At 36.1% G+C, this 23,184-nt stretch overlaps 1 protein-coding gene across 11 annotated transcripts in view; it reads left to right on the top strand.

Annotated features, from left to right (window-relative positions):
* The first annotated feature begins 216 nt into the window (after positions 1–216).
* The window catches only part of LOC131039400 (uncharacterized), a 154,449-nt gene continuing 131,481 nt past the window's right edge, over positions 217–23,184 (top strand). For 3 of the 11 annotated variants that reach the window (XR_009104619.2, XR_009104620.2, XM_057972140.2), the window contains exons 1-6: positions 245–541; positions 638–804; positions 1,342–1,406; positions 10,578–10,618; positions 10,825–10,913; positions 11,020–11,133. Coding sequence is in view for 9 of the 11 variants with exons in the window: in XM_057972140.2 (XP_057828123.1) it covers positions 397–541; positions 638–804; positions 1,342–1,406; positions 10,578–10,618; positions 10,825–10,913; positions 11,020–11,133 (621 nt within the window). In the remaining 2 variants the exon portion in view is untranslated. Of the gene's footprint in view, positions 542–637; positions 805–1,341; positions 1,407–10,577; positions 10,619–10,824; positions 10,914–11,019; positions 11,134–23,184 lie in introns of all 11 variants that reach the window. The other 8 variants (XM_057972133.2, XM_057972134.2, XM_057972136.2 and 5 more) reach the window with 6 other exon arrangements.

Raw genomic sequence — 23,184 nt, 5'->3', positions numbered from 1 at the left:
CAATACTTTTTCTCCTCCACGCTGGAAACTCCAACGCTCCACGCGGGGCCAATACAACTCCATTTATGTATGCCCATGCCCATACTCCACGTACGACGTGTTATTTTATGTGAAGAATAATTGCTTTCCAACACTATTATCGCAAATACTCGCCACTACGTGACAATTGTTAATCCCTTTTAAAGAATGTTTAGTTTGATGGAATTTATTCGGTCACTATCTTCTTCTAACTGGCGCTCACGATGCTTCCATGCGTCGACAATTGGAGATCGAAGCCATGTTTGGACTTTTATATTCGATACAGCCAGGATCCGCGAACAAGTGTTGTGTTGTCAAATGTTACTTGAGCTTTCAAGCGGACCAACAATTCAAAGTAGTTGAAAAACAGAGACATCAATGGTGAGGGTTAAGAAATGGTGGTCAGGAAGATATCTCACAATCTTAATTTGGTTTTCTTCAGCATTCCTGCTCTTGATTTTCTTTAAAATGGCATCCACAAATACTTCCAATGACGGTGATAACACGATCTCAAATGTTCCGGGTAAATAAAATATTAGAATTTTCTCCGAAACTTGTTGAATTGAATTTAAAACCTCAAAGAATTCATCTTGACGGTGCCTCGTTTGCTGTTTTGAAGAGCCTTTATTGGATTATAACAAGCAAAGAACCGAACTGTATGAGAAAATGTCAAGGGATCTCTATGAGCACGGTGCGGCTTTTCTTGCTGGTGGAGAAACCTCTCAGTCCCTGTCACTCTCAGAACTTTTTACACTAAAGAATGGCACTGTTACTCCTGTTCTCAGGGTCAGTTTCTTTGATCTTTATATATGGATATCACTGGTGGTTGCATTGTATATTGATTTTGAAGAAAATTATGAAAAGCTGCCCCTTTGGTTGTTTTTAGATTATACGCTTGTAAACCCGGATGTACCATCGCTCACAGTCGCTAGAAAACGTGTATGCAAAATCATTGCTCATACATTTCACACTCGAGCAGTCGTAGATACAAAAGCATTAGAGCATTAAAGGGAATTTTCAAACTTGGGTTTATATGGTTTGAGCTTGTAAGTAAATTTCTATTTGGAGTCTGAATCACTAAACATATTTGTCTATGGGTGTGAGCTAGTAAACTAATGAAGCCCTGTGGGCTTAAGTACACGATTGTTCGTTTCTTGTTGGCTTAGGTGTTCTCTTGTATTTTATGGGTATGTATGTTATGACTCCAACGGAATTTATCTTGTGGCTATTTTTCGCAATATGCTTCTAGATCTATTTCCACGGCTCGAGGTAGAAAGTAATCAAACTTATTGCTAGCATTTTTGTTGGTGACTTCAATTACAGGTAGCGGATCCTCCAGTCAGGGCGAATGTGCTCTATCTCAGTCCGATATTTTCAGAGCCAATAGCGTGAGTGCACCTTACTCACTCTGATGTTGGTAAATATTGCATATTAAATGTTTATCCTTGTAGTAACCCCTACTAAATGCACAAATAACAGACACTCAATACTCCAGCAACAATTATACTCTTTAATATTTTTTATAATTATCTGCTAACGACATACATTCAAAGGGAAGTCTACGAATCTAATACAACTTATTGGCTACTTCCAGCTTACAAACTTTATACCAACTGATATGTACTGCCCTTACAAACTCTATACTAACTGATATGTATTGTCCCTGAGGGTTTCCATCCCCAAGATGATAGTTTCACTGTTAAAGGGTTTTGTCTCCAACGCATTCAGCTGTTGTGGCAATGCCACTCACTTAAATGAGAGTTGAACGTTTGTTACTTTTCTAAAAAGTCCCTTCTCTTCTTCATTATGCTCTGTTTTATAGAGCCAGCTCCTAATGATCCTCAATCACAGGAAGTCAGTCCACAAACAGTGGCAACTAACTGACATTTAATTTCCTCAAATGTTGGGAGGTAACTGAACAACACTCCCTCAAAACTGTCAATCCACAATCATAGGCAGTTACTCTTAAATTGATGGCAGTTAACTGGGCAGTCCACTCCTCAATTAGTGGTGTTAACTGATAGGCACTGAAGACTCAGCTGCTGCTCAACTGGAGGACACAAGATTCAGCCGCCGTATTCCTAAAATGCAACATATATTTCTAACTAAAAACTCAAAGTAACTACCAATTTATCTACTTGCTAATCCTACAGTGCTAGTCCATTTCACTAAATATCTGCAGATTGAAAAAGGGGATATTACATTTCATTCACTACATATCTGCAGATTGAAAAAAGGGACATGACATTCCTAACGTTATAGCACAGTTACAAGGTTGGATCAAACCTCGAGACTTTTTACCGAACCTCAAATTTATTAAGGGCACTAAGTCTATTGAACCAAATCTGTCAATACACGTTAAGGTTTTGGCCGTAACATTGCCTAAACTCTATTTTCCAGTTTGTATGATTTCAAAACCATGATGTACATAGTAATTATTATAATGGTATAGCAAATGCACTTAGTTCAGGAGGTTGGCACTATTGTATTAATGGTCATGATCTAGATCGTGTAGAAATTTTCAATTTATTTTAGAGTCTGGTGGCTCTAGAAACTAGATCATGTAGAGTCAAGAATGATGCCACTCGAAACATTGTGTGATATATGAAATTTTGAAAAAAGTGTACTTTGGGCATTAAAATATTTCTTTATATTGTTCTCATATTCTATTTCTGCAACTATGGATTATTTTGTATTTTATATAGCTTCTAAGCTTTTCCAAAATCTGAAATTTAGCAAACCTTTCATTGTCTTGATGCTACCGAACTTTTCTAACCTTGATATTCTTAACTATCATCAGCATGTTTGAAATTCTAGTTCTGTAAGAATAAAGATACATCCAATAGATAGAAGATGCCCATTCTATCGGCATGGTTCAAAACTTAAAGGTATAAAAATGAGGTTGAGATTTGCAAGCAAGTTTAATGTGGTTAAAATTGTGAACTTGGTTACTAGGAAATATGGGTACAGGTGTACTTTGGTTTAATGTTCCCTCATTTGGTCCATTCCAACATTCTTTGAATGTTCCAAGATTCTTGGAGAACTCCAACTTTATCGGAAAGGAACTTTGATAGTAAAAATGAGCTCAAGTAACTAATATGATTCCAATGGTACTTTTTGGATGCAATTTTGACACACTGGGAGATCTTCACACTTCTTGGAGAAATTTACTATTTTTGGAAAGCACAAATTTTTATAAAATTTGGTATCATGAGGGTTTAAGAATGTTTTAGCATGGTCGGAATTCATATTTGGTCCATTTTAATATTTTTTGTACCTTTGGCTGGATGTCTGGAAAATAATTAAATAGTTAGATGTAAGAAAATTAAAATTAAAAGACAAACTTGTGTTAATTATTTAAAAGGAGTCTAAAGTCACTTCTTGGAGGGAAAAAATAAGAGGACACAAATAATAATATTTTATTATTCCAAAAAGTGCTTATGAAGAGGTTTTGGAGGAAAGAAAGCTCATTCTTGACATGACATTTTACAAATCCCAGTTTAGAGATGAAGGATGAAAACCCTTTTGGCTATCAGTTTTGTGGACAAAAACCCACCTAGCTGATCAAGTGGATTCATACGGAGTTCACCTTTGTGTCAAACATTTGTGCCATTTGATTTTTGTAGAGTTTTGGGTTTTGAGGCTTTATTTCCAAGTTTTGCCAAGTTTGCAGTTTACAAATTTGTAGAGGTTTGAAGGAAAAATACAAATTTGCTGCAAAGTTATTTTGTGAAATGGATATTTCAATTTATGTCTTATCATGTCAGTTCACTACCTTCGGTTTGAGTTTTGAGCTCCTATAGTACTGGCTATCCAGCTATGGGTAATCTCTAGTGATTTATATGTGGGTAACTGCCATTTTGGAAAGTTTTTAAAATGTTGAGACTCTTGTAACAGGGGTTTAGGAGGACAAAATTGCATTCTTCATAGTGCTGTTCAGATTTCCATAACAAGTTCCAGTATATATATGGCGTGGTTACACTCAGACCAACATCATTGTGGACTTTGTTAGCTTCACGTTGACGTTAGAAATTAAGTTTTTCAGTATTGCTTATGTTTCTAATTTTATAACAGCATTTACCTATGCCTGACTAAATTTAATACCAATTTTTGCAATTTTCACAGATTTTCAAACTCAGGCATTTCTTCAAACAATTTACTGCTGGCTGGTCTGAGATGATTTTTTAACTAAATTTGAATTGCTATTGTAAATAATAAACATATCATTTCTTTTCAAATCTCACATATAAAAAAATTAGCTTCATTGATATCAAAACATTACTTAAAATTATCACAGTGAATTTCTTTAATATATTGGTATTGCTGTTACAAAGAAGAAATTCAGATAATTGCATACAACAGTTTAAAACTTCAATATTGCACCCCAAATGATTGACCTGAAATTATAAATAGCTTCTCCTTAACACTTATTATTTCCAAACTCATGGTTCAACAACTGTTTATTAATTGCTGGGATGGTACGACTGTCTTCTTCACTGGTACGGTAGGGTTTGGGTCTTGATTTCCTTCACAAACATGCTGCAGCAGCCCCCTTGGCAGCAATTTCCATTTTCCTAAGTGTGGCGACCTGTTTGGAGTGTCCCATAACTTCCAACGCCTCCCTTTGTATCTTTGCAAATATTTCTAACATGTACAACAAGCAAATGGCATCTTTAGATAGGGGAAGCATACTAGTAGCCGTTATAGCTAACTTTGTGCACCCACAGATCCTAAACGGTACATCGGATGTCGATGATTTTTTTTAGTTGTTTCTGTATGCGACTTAATTGCTTATAGCTATTTTTTGGCTTCTGGGTGGTAACAACACATGTTGTGGGATCCATTATGCCTGCAAGGGTTAAAAAGTGGTCATTTCAAAGTGTCGCCCGATACCTACTTAAAGGTGCCCCAATAACCGTGCACTACAACCACCTAAAAAATGACCAATACTTATGCACAAATCCCCTAGTAGTAGTGTGCTATGAGTACCATAAAGTTGCACAACTCCTCCAATTAAAGTCCAAAAATTCTGACTACTGGGGGTAAAGTGGGCGGCTATTTGTAAAGTTAGTAATTGGGGGGTTGGGTGAGCAAAGAGTGAATGATAATTGGAACATGGGTGGTAACTGGTGCTCTTCCTCTATTAGTCTTCACAAATAAGAATAACACTTGAGATAGGTGCAATCCCTCTTTTTGGCAGATGTTGACCTTGATTTGTCTCCTCTTAGGTGTCAAGTCACCCTCAACAGCTCGTATGACAAACTTAAGTAATTATATGGTTCCCAATAAGTGTCCTAATTCTCTGTTGGGAGACTTCAATTACATCCAAAAGGCAGTGGCCAAGGTAAAAAGGCCTTTCAAAGTTTATGATTACATCCAAAAGGCAACGACCGAGGTAAAAAGGTCTTGCAAAGGCTGTGATATCATCATGTGGGGCCTTTTTAAAGACTGCAGCTGATTTGAGGCTCAACAACAAACAAATAGATGATACATATAATATTTCACCCTTGCACATACAGTCAACTCCGACCAAAACCACTTGCACTCACAACACCATATTTTCGGATTTGTCACCTTCACCAATATCGAAAAGACAAATTTATTATTTGCTTGCGAATCTGAATAAATTTGTATCTGGATACTTGAAATTTGTGGCTGACAACAAACTTTCAGTTCACACACAAACTTGTGACCCTGAGTGAATCACATTCAATTGGATAGGGAGGAATCTTCCACCTCCAAACCTAATCTTCCCTCGAGTGTTTTCCATTGCTCAATTCCACAACTAGGGTTCAACCAAAATAGAAAATGCTCCAAATGTCCAAATTACTTTCCTTCATTCTCCTTTTTATAATCTTCACAAGAACATTCTAGAAAAAAGTAACTTCAAAATAATAATAAAAAATTCTTTCCTTCCACAAAATGACTATTTTATTTCTATTTTTTGGTCCCCCAGCTAAGTCATTAAAACATTCATGATAATAATTAATTAAATGCAAGTTGCTTAAAAATATCAATTTTAAGACAACTTTATTTAATTAATTAAATTATATCCTTTTTGCTCACCGAGGCCAGAAAAGGGGACATTACAAGTTTATCAGTTAGCCTCTTGAAGTTACTGATATTTGACAAAATGTTCCAATGAAATTCAATTAATGACAAGTTGTTTGTGAAGTTGCCCATGATTATTATTTATAGTGCAGCTGTTCTTGATCTTTAATTTAAAAATATTGAATACTATTATGTTCCATCAACTGTTTCATGAAATGTCTATGTTCTTAAGATGAAGAATCTGCAAGTTTGTTTTTAAAATGTTGGGTAGGGACCTTACATTTGAGATTGGGGCAATAATTTTATTTTCCAAATCAGCGTACATTGTATATGGATACCCATGATGTAGTAGATGTATACAAATACATAATTATAGAAATATAGAAACACATGAATTGCAGAAATATTAAAGAATTAATTGCATAGTGATATAATTGAAAAGATAATATTGCTCAGGTTGTTACTCTGAAGTTCTGAACTAGCCTTTCTTGTGTCATAATCTTGCTAGCAAATATATACCGCCCAACCTTGCATCTGTTTTCTCATTCTTTTTATTTTCAATATCCAGCTGATGCATTTTAATGTTCAAATTTTATTCTCATTTCTGTTTTGGATAGAGAAATAACAGCTTGGATTGGATTTTTTGACTGTTTAAGCTTTAGTGTTATTATTTTCTTCTTTTACTGTCTTTGCGTTTTTCAGGGCAGGAAATATCCTTTGAGACATGTAGGGGCATTTTGTCACTGAAAGATGTCTCTTGTAGTAGGAGGACATCTCTTGTGTGTCTCCCCATCTCAAAATGTATAATCTACCCTAGATTAGATGTCTCTTTATTTCAGAAAGAGAGAAATAATTTATATTATTGTCCATTGAAGACCAAGAATAGATCTAAGGGACTTGTATGTACACTAGGCACAATAGCAAAGGATTAGGGCATAGGTATCCCTACACATGAAGTAAATACAAAAGTGTAAAAAAAGCATCCACACACACACACACATGGATGGTTAACCTTAAAAAAAAATAACCCCCAAACTAGTACAGATCTAAATAGATGTGTAGAGGCAAAGACCTTGCAATTAGTAGAAACAAAAGAAAACCAACTAGGTGGGGAACCAAAATTCTTAGGTGATGCCTTAGAGGAGCCAACAATGTTATCATCAATCATTGTATGAATACCAATAGGGTTTGAAATTTATCATTGGACAAAGTCTAGGGCTAAGGGGGTTGTGTTGGAAAATCCTAGGAGGTAGTCAATTTTACATAGAATCTCTCCCAACATTCAAAGCTGAAGAATTGCTGGTAATAGGGAAAAAACTGGTAATGTTAGCTTTCCCCTAAGGTTTGTACCTTGGAAGAGGGGTGTTAGAGGGTCCTCAACATTGAGAATAGATAGATCCACTCCCACTAGAATGAGAATTACGGTGGTGAGGAGCTTTAGGCATAATAGACCACAAGAATGAGCAATGGCTCACCGATCTCTCTTTGTTTTTACTTGAATGAATAGTATCCAAAGGGCGCTTAATAGCTCCAAATTTATGATGAGTTGAAAGAATGAAGTAAAAATCAATTTGGTAGACTTGGGACCACCATGAAGATATTTATGCCTCACCAATATGTCTATATTTGTACATCAATCAATAGTATCCAAAGGGTGTTTAACACCTCCAACATTTGTGATTGGTTGAAACAAGTAAACAATCTGGTAGACTTGGAATCACCATGTAGAGATTTATGATTGAACCTAGTGACCTCATGAAGAGGGCCAAACATCTCTAATCAAGGTTTTAGAAGTGGATAGAGAACCGCCATAATTTACATAAACAATATTACCTTTCATGGACTTCATAGTAGATTGACCATCAAAAAATAATTTCTTCTCAAAATCCACCTTGTGGAGAGAAGAAAGGTGACAAATTCTCTCACTATAGAATATCGTGAGTTGTCTGTCTCAACATGAAGCTGATATGACCACAATTCCAGCTGACCAAGGGGAAACCTTAGACCATGATACCAATGATGTTGAGGATAGGTGGGCTGAACAACGGTCTCATCAACAACCTATAAGAAATGCTCAACAAAGAAAGTTAGTTTGTAGTTGAGAGAATTTAAAGGGGAGGTCAAAGTAACTTGTATGTACTGATTTTAATCTCCCATTGATGGATTGATTGAGCATCTCTTTCCCCAAAAGAAGGCGAGAAGGAGCACATAAGGAGTACCTAAAGCTGATCCAAAGAAATGTTGATATACTTGAAGAGAAAACGGACCCAGGAGAACCAACAAATGTTGACATTTGGGGTAACCCAAAGAGGTAATCTGTTTTGAGGAACAAAGTGCTAAAAAAGGCTATCTTCCATTGGATGAAGAAGAGCCACCCATGGATCTTAGCGAGTTTGAAGATGCAATAAAGCAAAGGTGCTGGGCAAAGACTTCAGCTTGGATAGTACATTGAGGAACCATTCATTTACATTAGATCATATGTTGAAGTATAATTGTTCAAACCCTCTCAACTCGAGACTAGTAACAAGAACCTAAGCTAGGGTTCCAAACCTTAGAAACATAAAGCACTATAGGCTTAGTCATTGCTTTGAAGAAGATCATCTTTAATGAGATATCTTAGAAGTGCACTTGAAAACATTGAATCTCAAAAACAAAGAGTGAGGTGTATCCCTTGCAAACCTTGAGTCTAAGAAGTAGGCCAAAAGGAGGGAGGACCCATAAACTAAACTCTTAGATAACTATAATTAGTGATTATCTCCACAGGGTCCTCATTGTAAAAGAAATGAAATGGAGAAAGAGCATCCTTGGTGGTGTTGGAAGACCAAGACCATAGTTTTACCAAGGTTAATTGCAAGCTGATGAAGATCACAAAACTCAAAAAGTGCATCAATCTATCTTGCAAGCTGTTGGGAGGATAAGAGAGAAGGATCATATTAGTAACAAAGAGTAAAATGGCAATCACAATATGGTGAAGCAGGCAACCATCACCCACATAGGCATGCAATTAATGAAAATCCTCAAGCCAATCAATATAGATAGCAAAGAGAGTTGGTGAGAGGAGGCACCTTGCTTAACTGCATTGGCATTCTAGAAAAATCTAGAAAAGTCATAAGTGTCTAGAAATGCCCAATTATTGTCTCATAGAGTTGTATTATGGCAACAATGAAAGTATTAGAAACACCAATGCCCCACAGTTTCTTGAACAATAGATGTTGGATGGAGTTAAAGGCCTTCAAATTTACCAAAAACAAACCACTTTAGAAGATTGATGATGAGCCTATTCAGTGATAGCATAGAGTATGAAAAAGTGGTTAGTAGTTTGGAAATCCCTCTTGAAGCCGGCTTGACCCTTGGACATATGATTTCTGCCTTCCAACACCTTAGAAAGAAATTGGTCCAATATTGTAGCATAGAGTTTCCCAAAAGTATGTCGAATCATGATTGTCTTGTAATTACTTGAATTGGAACAATCCCTAAACTTGTGAATGGAGTGAATGAACAACTTCATTGAGTAATTGTGAAGTGGGGTAAGCAACTGCATCCACATGAGCCCCTCACAATCAATCACTTTGTTGGAGCAAAGATTCAAAATTGCTCTCTAGATGTGACTTGTAAAAAACAAGTGACAGGGAGGGGGGAAGGAGGAATCTAGTGGTAAGCTGATCAAGGATATCATAAGAGAATTAGCATAGGGGACACAAGCAAATAAGGTGGTATGAATAGCGGGGGAGTTCCTTGGGAGGAGGGTATGCCAAGATATCTTAGGGGGGTGATTGAGGGCAACAAGGAGTTTCTTCCCTTTGATGCAAGAAACTTGTGTATCTTATGTTGAAGGATGTGATGATAGTTGTTCTTGGTATTAAAAATTGAGGGAAACTAAATGTAGGACAAAAGTAGGCTAGTGATTATATCATGTGAAATGAGCTGAAATGGTCACCACAGTGGCATCGTGGGGCCAGCAAGCATAACCTGAGATTTCCTAAGACCATCCCATCCCTTACGATCCAAACTTTATGATTTCAATCAAAACCTTCATTAACGTTCACAGTAAAGTTTTGACTTGATAGGCTTGAATATATGTGCTGGATAGTAACATTGTTTTGATATATCAGACTTTATCATACCTATTAAGAGGTAGTGTTTCTAAATCGTAGAAGATCAGTCCTGACACTGAAGCTTAATTAACTCCAGAGTTGTATTGAGCTTATACTCTTCCTGTTGAGCTAAATTGTATTTCATTCTAGTTGTCTATTTTATTGTTAGACAGATATTGATTATGAGTTTTAACAAATTGTTGAGAAAAGCTTACTTTGTGTGTGTTGATATGTATATATACACAAGAATATGTGAATACATACATGGAGTCAGTATTTTCCATTGCTGAGACTAATTGCTAGGAATTTCTATTCTTTTTTTTATGGTGATCAATTACTTACAGGTTTGATGTCAAATGACTTCATCCAAAATTATGCCTGTAATTTTTAACATTGTTTTCTTATGAAGTGCAGGCAGATCATAGAAAAGGTGTTTCTTGCCCACTTTGGTGAAGGTAAGCTTCCTTAACTTTGTGTATGCTAATTCCTATCTGTCTGTAAAACAAGCCTTTGATATTTGCATTTGCTTGAAACTTGCAAAACAAGATAATTAGCAGTTGGAGTCAGTTGTTATATCATTTTTTTGAGAATTCTGCTTCTAGAAGTTTATGGTTGCACTCTTTTTTGAAGTATGTTTTCTTTGGTGATTTGTTCTTCTCAGCAATCTGGTTTCAAAATGCAAGCTTATATCACTTCAGCATGTTCCACAGTTCTCATCATACTGAGCCTGTTTTTGCCTCTGTGGAAGAGGTAAAATTCAAAAGTCAACAGTGGTCCTTGGGTATGAGATTACATGCTTGCTTTATATATTAAATTTTCTTATGTGTCTTACACAAATGTTAAGTGTTTTAACTAGGTTGATTCAGAGGCAAGGGCTGTGGAGGCAGTTGCTAGAACATTATGCCCCTTGCAAATCAGATTGGAGAGAGTTGTTCTTACTTCCACAGGAGTGTTGCTTGGTTGCTGGCAGGTCTTCCCTTCTTACTTATGGATGACTCTCTTTGTCTAGAAAGAGGCTATTAATGTCAAATTTTGTTGCCAGTAGAATAATTACTTCTTGCTTATGGACGACTCTCTTTGTCTAGAAAGAGGCTATTAATGTCAAATTTTGTTGCCAGTAGAATAATTAGTATATAATTTATGATGTGCCGCAAATTTTTTGTTATTCTCTCTGTTTCTTTTAATGACCATTTTTTATGTTAGAATTTCTCTTAGTTTGGGAAATGTCTTCCGTGAATTGAGTATAGCAATAGCTAGAAGGCAGCAATATCAATCTCATCAAATGTAAAAATTCAAGATATCTCATTATATTTTCATATAAATAAGTTTTCACATAATTCTTTGCAACTGTCCCAGTTTGCATTCTTATGACTGCTATTTCTAAATATGAATAGGCAAAAAAAAGTCAATGTTGAAGTTCCTCAATAACTAAATGGAAGTAATTTTTCTCATTATCTTTATGCCAATGCCCCCTTTTAAAATTAAGTGTTAGTCTATGTTTACCATTTCATTAGATTAGCATTAAATTGGCTTGACTTTGACAGGCACTATCTTTCCACTCTCCTTGCACACTTTTGAACCGTTCTTTCTTTTCTTTCCAACATTTATATGAGCTTTTAAATTTCCTTTGTAATTCTAACAGTCAAGTATAAGTGGTCTGAATCTGTTGTAGCCATCTGAAACTTGATATTCGTACTACTTGATGTCCATTTTGTTTTCAATTTATTGTCATTTGTGTGTAAAGTCCAAATTAGTGTTAATGTTTTCTGGACAAGTTGTAAAGTCGTCATGTCATGGCCCGGTATTTCAAACTAAAGGTTGAAGTTGTTGACTAAGGTGATTGAGAACTTGGAGTTGTAAAAGAATCCATCGGCAAAAAGAGGGACAATGAAATGACTCAAGAAGCATTTATTTACTGCTAATGTTACTGACTAGGAAGCAGGTTTTTATTTAGTATTTTGGTATAGGGAAAAATAAGCACTTCAGTGCAGTTTTGTGTTGCATATTGCCAACTATGAATCATGCTTCAATGATGGCAAGGCTTTTCTAAAAATTGAAGCTAAGGGAATGATAAGAAGGAGCAGTGATTTGATTGGTGAATCATGCCTAGTTGAAGGTTCTAGTCAGCAAATATGTCAAAGGAAAAGACAAATGGGTGAAATGAAAGATACATTTTATAATGCATTGCAAGTAAGTTTATTGTGCCTAAAGTAGAAAGAAATAAAGGTGTACAAAGCAAGCTCATGATTTAATTAAATGAATTGTTTTGGGATTTAAAAATTAGGTTGTGATGTTATGAAATGCCATGATAGGATTAGGAGAATTGGCTCAGAAAAGGTAATTGACATCTTGTTCCAGTGAATTGCATGAGAGAATTGCATCTTTTGCTAAGCACACAGATTGGTTTATTTTGATTTGCAAGATGGCAATCTGGTCAATTGTAGAAATTGCTCCCAAAGCAACTCCGATATGGCCAAGTGAATCATACCAAGACAAATAGCTTTAAAAGGTTAACCGTTAAACAAATTGCATTTTCCAAAAGACATGTCTATGAATTATGCCTACACGAAAAGAAGAAAGGTGCCATACTTACTAAATTGTTTTGTCTTTTCATCAAGTTTCACACCTGCTTTAGTGAAAACACACCTCTTTCAAACTGGTTGCCACCTTCTAAACATAGCATTGACCATTATAACTTCAACATTATTAGAGAAAAAGTGATCTTGCAAGGTTTTATGATTATAATTTTTGCTTGAAAATATTCAATAATGTGAGTGGAGCTCTTTGTGGCCAAGTCAACCAGTTCAGAAGTGAAAGTGGTAGTCAAATACTCTATATATGAAGGTAGACATCATTTATTTAGGCGCACAAAGCCATTTTTTTTGGTTGTTCATAGCATAATTGAACTACTTGCCAAAACCAAAAACTCGCCAAGGCCTGAAAAAAGACTCGGGAAAAACTCGGCCAATACTCGGCAAAAAACTCGGGAACTTAAAAAATTGCTTAAATTTAATTAGAAATGCATTTTTTTTTGTAAAATTCAATTATGAGATGCATCCCATGAGTCAATAAATGAGAACACAAAAGAAACAAGTTGAGTCTAGATATATTTAAATGCAAAGTGGGTACAAAATCTCATCCTCATGAGGAATGCTAATGGCTGGAAGCAAAATAGTAAATAGTTTTTGTAGAACTAAAAGTAAATAAGTCAATACAATTACATCTTCCTCTTCCCAGCTCTAGTAAAAACTAGGGGAGAGGTAGAATTGGAGGGTCTAGTCCTAGAAGTCTGCTGTGGGTGTGATTGTGCCTCCTCGTTTGGTATGATTGGCTCAGGCTGCGGCTCGTCCTCCATCCTGGCACTAGCAATGACTCCTCATCCTCCTCATCCTCCTCAATGTCATCCAGTGTGAAACTAAATCCACCCCCCTCCTCCTATGTAGCCTGCCTCTCCAAATCGTTAATGTCATCATCTGTAAACAATGGAGGCTGCTCCTGCGATGTAGCCTGCCTCTCCAAATCATTAATGTCATCATCTGTAAACAATGGAGGCTGCTCCTGCGATGTCCAATCACTGTAAGGATCTATATCATCCAAATCAATTAGACTAGCTGGTGCTTCCTCTACCTTCTTTATGTGCAACCGGAGATTATATTGCCCAAAGACAAGGCCATTGAGGCGTTTTTGAGCTAACTTGCTCCTCTTCTTTGTGTGGATGGCCTCAAACAAGCTCCAATTGCGCTCACAATTGGATGAACTACAAGGCTAACATAAGATTCTGAGGGCAAATTTTTTTAGATTTGGGGTATTTCCACCCCAACTTTGCCACCAAGCATCTGCAAAATAAAATTAGGTTGAGGATAGCTCCCCTCGTGGGGGTTTGATGGTGAGAAAGAGAGGGGTAGAGAGATAGGTCTAGATCTTGGGGGAGAGAGGAGAGAGTGAGATGGAGAGTGGTAGAGAGGGGGATAGAGGAAGAGTGATAGGTCTAAAAGTCGGGGCAGATAAAGTGAGTGAGATAGAGAGAGCGAGAGAATGCTGATAGGAGCTTACTGATTACTGAAATTTGACTAAGTCTGAACATTTAAAAGATCTTCTAAAACCTAGAATTTGCATTATAACTCCTAGAGATCTGAAACCACTCTCAAACATCCTGCCAATATATACATGACATATAACTTAAAGTATAAGTCACATTTCAATATGTCTTTTAAATGTTATATTTCATGTATATATTCTGATGAAGAGAATGAGACTGACTTGAAAAGAAAAAAAAAAGATAATTTTTTGACATGTTTGGGCCTCTTTTTCCAATGCAGCTGAGTTTTAGAAACTTGCCGAGTTTTCGGCGAGTAGTCCAACTATGGTTCATGGCAGCAATTAGGCTTTATTTTCTGATTTTTGTAGGTTTAAAAGACTGATTTGGTGTCATAGTAAAAGAATCTATCATCAGTTGCAGCTGTTGGTGAAAGAGTATCAGCATCAACATTCTTCTATTTTTCATTGTTCATTAATAATTGTTGTTGGATCCAATTATTACTCTTAGGTGCCAATTATTATTTCTAGGAAAGAGAGTATTTAGTTTTATACCTTCCAGAGATTGAAACAGTCAAGAAGAGTCTTTTTCAGTGATGGATTTACATGAAGGTGTGTTGGAAACCAAGATGTTGTCAAATATGAAGGATGTAGTTTGGTTACTATTACATTATGTAGATAGATAATGGTTTCTCGAAATTTTAGAGTTGTGAGTTCAATATAAAGCTCTATCTTGGGTTTGGTGCTAAGAAGTCAACAAAGGATTTATTAGATTCAAAACATTAGGATCTCAGAATTTCAAAACTTTATAGGATTTGCCATGTTCGAAAAAGGGAAAGCTTCTTTAGGATCAACTTTGGAGCCGCCTTCTTGATAAGTTTATTTTTAATCTGTGCTAAAAATGGCTCATTTTTAAAAGAAACTAGCATATTCTAAGTTTTGCTACTAATAGCTTTTTGCTATTCTTAGCATTCCTATTTAAGCCCAAAATCAGCCATTGTTAAATTGTCTATCTATAGATTAGTTGCGATGTGCAAGATGTGAGCATTAAGGGATAATTTGTAATAAGTTCAATCTTCAGTTAAACTAGTAGCCACATGTCATAGTTTTAGCATTGATAGATAGAATATTTTGTAATAAATATTGCAATTCATGCAAGCAATTAATAGTTAGAATAGAAGTGTAGTTAGTTTCTTTCATTTATTTTCATTCATATATTTGTAAACAATATAAAAAATGCCATTTGCATTTAATTTTAATGGTAATTTTCATGCTTCTTGCTAAAATTGTTGTTCATCGAATATTCATTATTGTTAATCTAGATTTTGTTCTTTGTTCAATAGAATTTATCAAGCCTACATTGCTTTTAAATTATTATTGAATTGTTGTTATATGTGCTGACGTGGATTAAATTGTTTCTACCAAATTTGCAAGCTTTTTATTGCAGGTCTACTTGAAGCTGGAAATCATGGCTTTGTATCAATTTCTTCAATTAATTTATTAAAGCATTTCCATCTTTATGTTTAAACCTAGTCAATACTTGTGTACTTGAATTGCTTGTCTCTGATTTTAGTTGAACAATGCAAGTTCCTATTTGTAGGATTTATCTTCAGTCAAAATTATAAAATCATTTGCCTTAAGTTGAAGAGTGTTAAAATTTTGCCTTAGTTAAATGCAGAAAGACATACTTATAATTTTATTCAACATGAATGTAAACCATCCCAAAAAATCAATGTAAAGAGTGTGAATAACAAGTACATATTGTTCATAGAAGTTTAATATTTGTTTTACATGGAGGTTTTGTTGATGTGTTTTTAAGGCACATACGAACACAGAATAAAATACCCAAAAGTATCTTATCCTCTCTTGAACAAAGCTTCCCAAATGCTGAAGATTGGCTTAAGGATCACTTGAGACAACTCCAAGGTTCTGGTATGTCTGGTCACGACGTGTAGATAAGCACAGTTGGTTGATGTGATTGCTCGTATCACAAGGGGACTTACGTTGAATTGTTGAATGTTTGAATCGCTGGAACTTGATCATTTGATGTTGCAATCTTGTGATGCTTTTTGATCCTAACTAACTTGAGTTGAAAAAAGGGCAAAAGGAAAGGGTCAAGAGAGTCTATTCTAAGACCTAGAATGTAAGAAGATAGGTGAATGATTAGATGGAATCCTACTGGGCAAGGTCTCACCATCAACTTGAACAATTTGACACAAGATCAGTGCAATCTTTTAAGGACATTTCAAAGATGTTCAAATCATTATCATCAAACATTGATCACCATTCAAGTTAATGCATAAACAATGGATGCATAACAATTTGAAGTTAAGCTCATATCATTCCAGCTGACCACACAAGACACACTTATAATCAGCAAGAGACTAGTGGTATGGACTAAACGGATTCCACATAAAAACATTCAACAATTTCCTCCATCCAATCTAATCAACATGAAAATAAATTGAGAAGTAAAGACTATGCAAGTTGTTGAAGCAACAAATCAAATTCACTTTAACTTCAATGAAATCAATTGTTCTTTACAACAAGGTTTGACAACAATCTTTGCCTTCTCCTAATCTAACTTCTACTCTAATTACTATTCTCTTCTACTACTATTCTTCTTCTAAAACTATCTATTCTTCTATTAATCTTTACAAATGAAGAGCTTGAGCCTTTTATAATGATCTCAATACAATTCAATGGTTCAGATCAATTTGAGATCAATGGCCGAGATTTTACAATGAAAACCCTAATTAGGGTTTGTTACAACAAACTTAATTCTGGCCAATGAAATAATTACAACACTTTGGCATGACCAATAGATAATAAGGGTAAGTGCCTCGAAGTTTGTGCCATCATGGATGAGTCAAGTTCAATGCATCTAAGCGCATTGAGGTGGAACTCCTTTGATTGGTGAGTAGTGACTAGGATGATGACTAGGACGCCACTTCAATTTGCACTTGAAGATTTGGAATATTTCTTGATACAACATTATCCAGCTTCAGCGGTGATGATGATGATCTTCTACCTTTGATTAACTCTTCTGAAACTATCCTCTTGAATGCTTCAATTGTGGAGGTGCAAGGTATAGATCTTAGTTTTGAAATATTGATGTTGCCTTGGAACAAACTCTTGATGTCACCACTGCTTCTCTGCTTTAGAATTCCTTCTTTGTGATGCCCTTCATGTTGTTGGTGTTGTGGATCATGTCCTTGTATAAGCAAATGCTTCTTGTGTAATCACCTTCTTGTGCTTGTTTATGAAATTCCCTTGAGGATATCTTCCTTGTATCTTGATCTTGATGTTGAAATTTGCTCCTTGAGAGACTTGTTTCAATCCTCCTCCAACGTGATCCCCTTGATTTCTTTCTTCATCTTTTGCAAAACAAACAAATGAGCATCAAATACACATGATATATAACCTCTATAGTCTCTTAATTTGACATAATTTCTAATTTTGTGTGATTCGTAGGTTTGATAAGAGGATTTAGAGAAAATTCGCTCTCATGGAGGAGCACTTGAAGTTTTTTTGCTCCTAGAGAGGAGCATTTGAAGTTCGCTCCAACCCTGATTTTCATGAAGTTACCCTTAAACTTGTCTTCAAACTCGCTTTCATTCATTTTCCTTCATTCTATGGGTTCTAACATTGAGTCCTCTCACTATTTATTGATGCAAACACGATAAATTGTCCTTAGGGAAGGGCTCTAGAGGAAATTCGCACTAAATGGTGTGCACATGAAGTTCACTTCACAAGGTGAGCACATGAAGTTCGCTCTACAAGGTGAGCACATGAAGTAACCCTCTAACTTACCCTTCATCATCTCAAATTCAAAATTGTTCTCTCCTATGCATGTTAAGACATTAGATTAGCTCAAGGAAATGATCTATTAGTAGTTTTGCATCCTATTTTGGGCAAATGAGACAAATTTGCTCCAAGGCTTATGCACATGAAGTTCGCTCCCATCCCCTTGCTCATGAAGTTTGCTCCCCTTGCCTTGGACATGAAGTTCGCTCTCCTTGCCTTGGACATGAAGTTCGCTCCCCTTGCCTTGAACATGAAGTGGAATTCGCTCCAAAGAAGGAGCACTTGAAGTGAATTTCAGAATCAACATTTTAACCCCCTTTGCTCACTTACACTCATTTTCCCAACTTCACTATGTCATAGCATGCTCAACATGAGGTCTTAGGAAGGATTTCGCTTTGAGTGTTAAGCACATGAAGTGATCACTCCACAAGAGGTGCAGATGAAGTGGTTTGAAATTCAACACTTATTGTTTGCTCGCTCTAGGAGAGGGGCACTTGAAGTTTCCCTATGTAGCATTCTCTCATTCATTCTTCGTTTGAACTCACGATGGGCTTTACTCCTCATGTGATCAAGACGATATTAAAGGTTAACAAACTCACTCACTTCACCTCTCACACAAGGCTATCCATCTGACTCTTGGCTTCTTGACCATCTATACTTCTTCAATGCAAAGGCTAATAGCTAAGGACTCTACAACTACCCTAGAAAGCAAAAAAAAGTGGGGGTCCCCATTTGTGATGGGGCGATGTGTGAATACCTCACAATAGGTTCCCCTTAAAATCTGAAGAATGGTTCTACTACACATTTGTTCTATTTTGTGTCGTATTAAAGGTTCGAACTAAAATGCTAATAGGATCTACACATGGCTTTTAGTGGAGTGATATCAATTTCTGATTGGGTGATGTTGTAAAAGAATTTCACATAGGTTGATGGTGAGACCAAGGGCATTGTAACATGCACATACTATGCAAATTAAAATTACAACTTTTGAAATAGAAACTTGCAACAACTTTTTTTTTTTATTACAACAATGAACTGAATCAAAAACTTTTGAAATGAAACAGTATTCTATTCAATGAGGATATATTCTAGTACATATGAAAATTTAACATTAAAATTAAAGAGAGAAGAGAGGTTCAAAGATTACAATTTTTCCTAACGTACATTCTGATCTTTACATAACTTTACCAATGATTTGGAGAAGCGAAAGTATCATCAGGGCGCTTTTCCATCCAACCACGGACTAACTAGTCTCCCGTGCCATTTCCAACTCGAAAGGCCCACCCCTTCCTAGGGAGGTAATGAGAAGTTGAACTGATGCCATCTGAGATTGGTGTTTAATCCTACACAATCCCTAGTTGGTCACACACTATAGGCTACCCCTAACTAGTATGACCTTTGATTGGGTTGTATAACTGGATTAACAAACTGACTGAGGCTCATAGATAGAGCATCACCTTGGCCAAAGGTTTTTAAAATAGTTGCAATCACGCTAAAGCATGAAGTCAATGTTCAACACCCTAATCAGTTGCAACTCAGGTTTTCAGGTCATAGGTTCTCTTCCGAGAATCTTAATTAACGGATGACCACTATGTTAATCACTTGGTAACCTATTACAATATACATAATTCGAGTGTAAACACTTTTTGCCACTGTCATAACTTATTTGTAACCGAAGACTCAACCTTATTGGTTTTAAGGTGTAAATAGACCCCCACTGGTTTCATTATTACATGGTTTATACTGATATAATACCTTAGTGCGGAAAAGATAAGATAAACAACAGGCTTCTATCTCTCATATTAGTGCTAGCTTCTATGTTTTGTATGCATTATGTGTATTCGTGCTGTTACTGCACTATCCAAGTGAACTATGTATTTTTGTATATATCACAATCTGCATTTAAGAAGCGCTAAGAGACGTCACTAATGAATTGTGACTCATTGTATTCTTGTGCAATTCATATTCACAGTCTAAGAAAATCATTTATTTCATGAGTTTTGTATCTGCTTAGACACTCGTCATTTATTTCTTGTTGAAATATCTCAAAAATTCGAGTGAATCCCCAACTGGTAGGGTTTAGTTCCAGCTTCAAATCATAATTCTGTTACATGATGCTACGAAGTAATTACAAGCATTTCCTTTTTGCATAACTATCTAGAGCTTCTTTTAAAGGCTTAGCTCGAACAATGAAATTGTTGCTTAATTCAAGAAACATAAGAGTTCCTCCCTTTCATAATTAAAAACAAGGAAGAGAATGTACAAAGCCATTCTAATATAGATGAAACATGACTTGGTAAATAGTGGAAATAAGATTCGATGTGGCTTCCTGTGTAGGCTTCCCACCACCCATGACTCCTTCCATCTCTTTCACGGGTGGATTGTGTAGAAGTGCTACTAACCAAAGGAACTTCAGCTATTGTTGCAATCTCTCCACAAGCTAATGCAGAGCACGCTTCCCCAAAGAAGAGTTTGAGAGTATTTTTTTTAGAGCCAACTATTTTCCAAAATGTAAAATCATGAATGCTTCCTGTTACCAAAAAGAGCCTTATATTCTCCATAAAGAATCGGTTTTCTTCATTCTGGTTAATTTCAATTCCAATTTGAGTGAATCTCATGCAAATTCGGGAGGCATGCCATGATTTTCGCCCAGCCACTACGGTGGTATTGCTATTAAAACTTAGGTGTGAATGTTACCAAGTTTATGTGAGTTTCAATTCAAACCAAACCCATTGATTATGAATGCTAAGCAGTGCTTAATATAAGCATTATTCTCATGTATTTAAACATAACACCCGCCTATATGGTTTCGCACAATGGCCGTATCAAAATCTGGTAAAAATAAGATCTTAAAATAATTTTTACTTGCAAGAGTATTAACATATATGTGTGTGTGTGTGTGTGTATGTATGTACATATACATATACATATACATATACATATACATATACATATACATATACATATACATATCATAATCATAGGTATACATGTCTATACAAGCATGCATACTTATTGTTGGTGTTGGAAATAAGCCACACTCGGACTGACGATGGACTGGTCCAAGAGGGGCCAGTAGCTCAGTGGTAGAGCACTCCAATAGCGTATGGAAGGTCCTAGGTTCAAATTCTAGCTGGTCCATGTCTCAACATGGTATCAGAGCCAGGTCCAGGCTAGGAGCCCCAAGCACACGAGAGGTGTGGCTTAAGGGGGGGTGTTGGTGTTGGAAATAAGCCACACCCAGACCGACGATGGACTGGTCCAAGAGGGGCCAGTAGCTCAGTGGTAGAGCACTCCAATAGCGTATGGAAGGTCCTAGGTTCGAGTCCTAGCTGGTCCATGTCTCAACACTTATGTGCTCATTAATGTCTTGAATACATACGTATATGTGATTATATATATATTTATACGTATTCGCAAATTGCGACTTTAGATAATAATAAAAAATAATTAGATTCAAAAAGTTCCATAATTATAGAAACATAAAAAGTAGAGATTTGGATCTCATTTGGTTTGGTTGCAAGAAAAGAAAACCAACTCTAATATTAGAACAGTTAAACCCTAATCCTCTAAACTGGCCAAACAGGGTTACCTGACTCACACTGGCTGTTGATAACGAGGTTACATAATTAAACATGTCTCACTTATAGATAGGGTTACAAATGGCATTGAGTTCTTCTTTCGTTATCTCTCGACTTGATGATACTTCCCCTCCCTTCTCAGAGGACGACGATCCCTGCACACACTAGGTCACATACAATTAGTTAGTCCGAAATCTTGATATATCTTTGTCATTTCACTAATTGATGACAAAAGCAAACATATCATATTCCATCATGATTAATTCTCGATCATCAACATATATGTTGCAATTCATCCTTCTATTGTACTGAGCACAAGTCTCAAAGCATAAAATAACATAAAACATCTAGGGCACAAGTGGGATGTAACAGGCATGGTGTCCTACAATCTTTTCTGGTTTAGTATGATAGGAGGTATCGTTAGATTATGATTACAGCTTACATGGATTGCTGGCTGGGATGCCAAGCAGTGTCTTTAAGTGCTGGTAGAAGTGAGAAAATAAATGAATGTGCTACTCTCTAGTGATTGGGAGATGAAAACAAGAAGGAAGAGGACAAAGAGAAGCAGTGGCATCACTGATGAATTCCACAAACACCCCCAAATCATTTGGAAATTATTTTATTGAGCCATATATTCGACATTCCTTCACTAAATTTCTTACTTCCTCACAATGTTTTGGGGGCACAACCTTCACTTGAATGTACCGCTTGGAATTGGGAGAAACATCATGAGTCGAGGACGGTAGTAGCTATTTTTGGCACTACAATAATATAACATTTATTGTGGCAAACGACCCACATTGGGAAGGGTTGGCATGACTTAATAATTGACGGTGCAAGGTTTAAGACAACAACTGCTAAGGATTTTAGTGAGTGTCCCATTGATAGAGAAAAGCCATAAAAAATTATAATACTAAATGATTAGAGGAAAGTATGGTAGAAAAAGGGCTACAATGTATTAGTAGATTGTTGGAAAAATGGGAGGAACATGATGTTGATAAACATTTAATGGCTTTGAGTTGCACATTAGTGTTGTTGAAGTCTATAGATACCTCACATGAATTCAAGAATTCCAAGTCTTTGCAATTTGTTGAAGGGGTTAATCTAAGAGGTTGGACTGGAAATATTGACCAAATTATAATAGAGAAGACAACATATGTAGCCACATGGAGACTTCTTTAAGAGAAGCATCCCCACCATCTTTTGGAGTTTTATGCTGCCCATTGCTTGGGTTTACTACCTGAGCACATAGGGAAAATTAGATGGACCAAAAGTGTCGTTGAAGATGCTAGACACACTACCAAATTTATTTGCAAGCATACTTGGGTTTTTAGTTTGATGAGAGAGGACATGTTAGGCAAGGAGCTTGTGTGATCTAGGGTGACAAAATTATCCACAAACTTCATTACTTTGCTAAGCATTGTAGGGTCAATACATTCACTCAAGTAGATGTTGGTGAGTAATGCTTGGATGGATTCTCCATATTTCAAAAAACATATGTAGAAAAGGCCACAAAGACCATTTTTACTGAGGTATTCTTCAAGAATGTAGAGGAGATACTCAAGGTAAGTAACAATTAGAAACTTATGTTTTATATG

Source organism: Cryptomeria japonica, chromosome 10, assembly GCF_030272615.1.
Source record: "Cryptomeria japonica chromosome 10, Sugi_1.0, whole genome shotgun sequence".
Classification (NCBI taxonomy): Eukaryota; Viridiplantae; Streptophyta; class Pinopsida; order Cupressales; family Cupressaceae; genus Cryptomeria; species Cryptomeria japonica.
The sequence above is the reverse complement of the archived record's forward strand: the minus strand, read 5'-3'. Positions and strand labels throughout refer to the sequence as shown.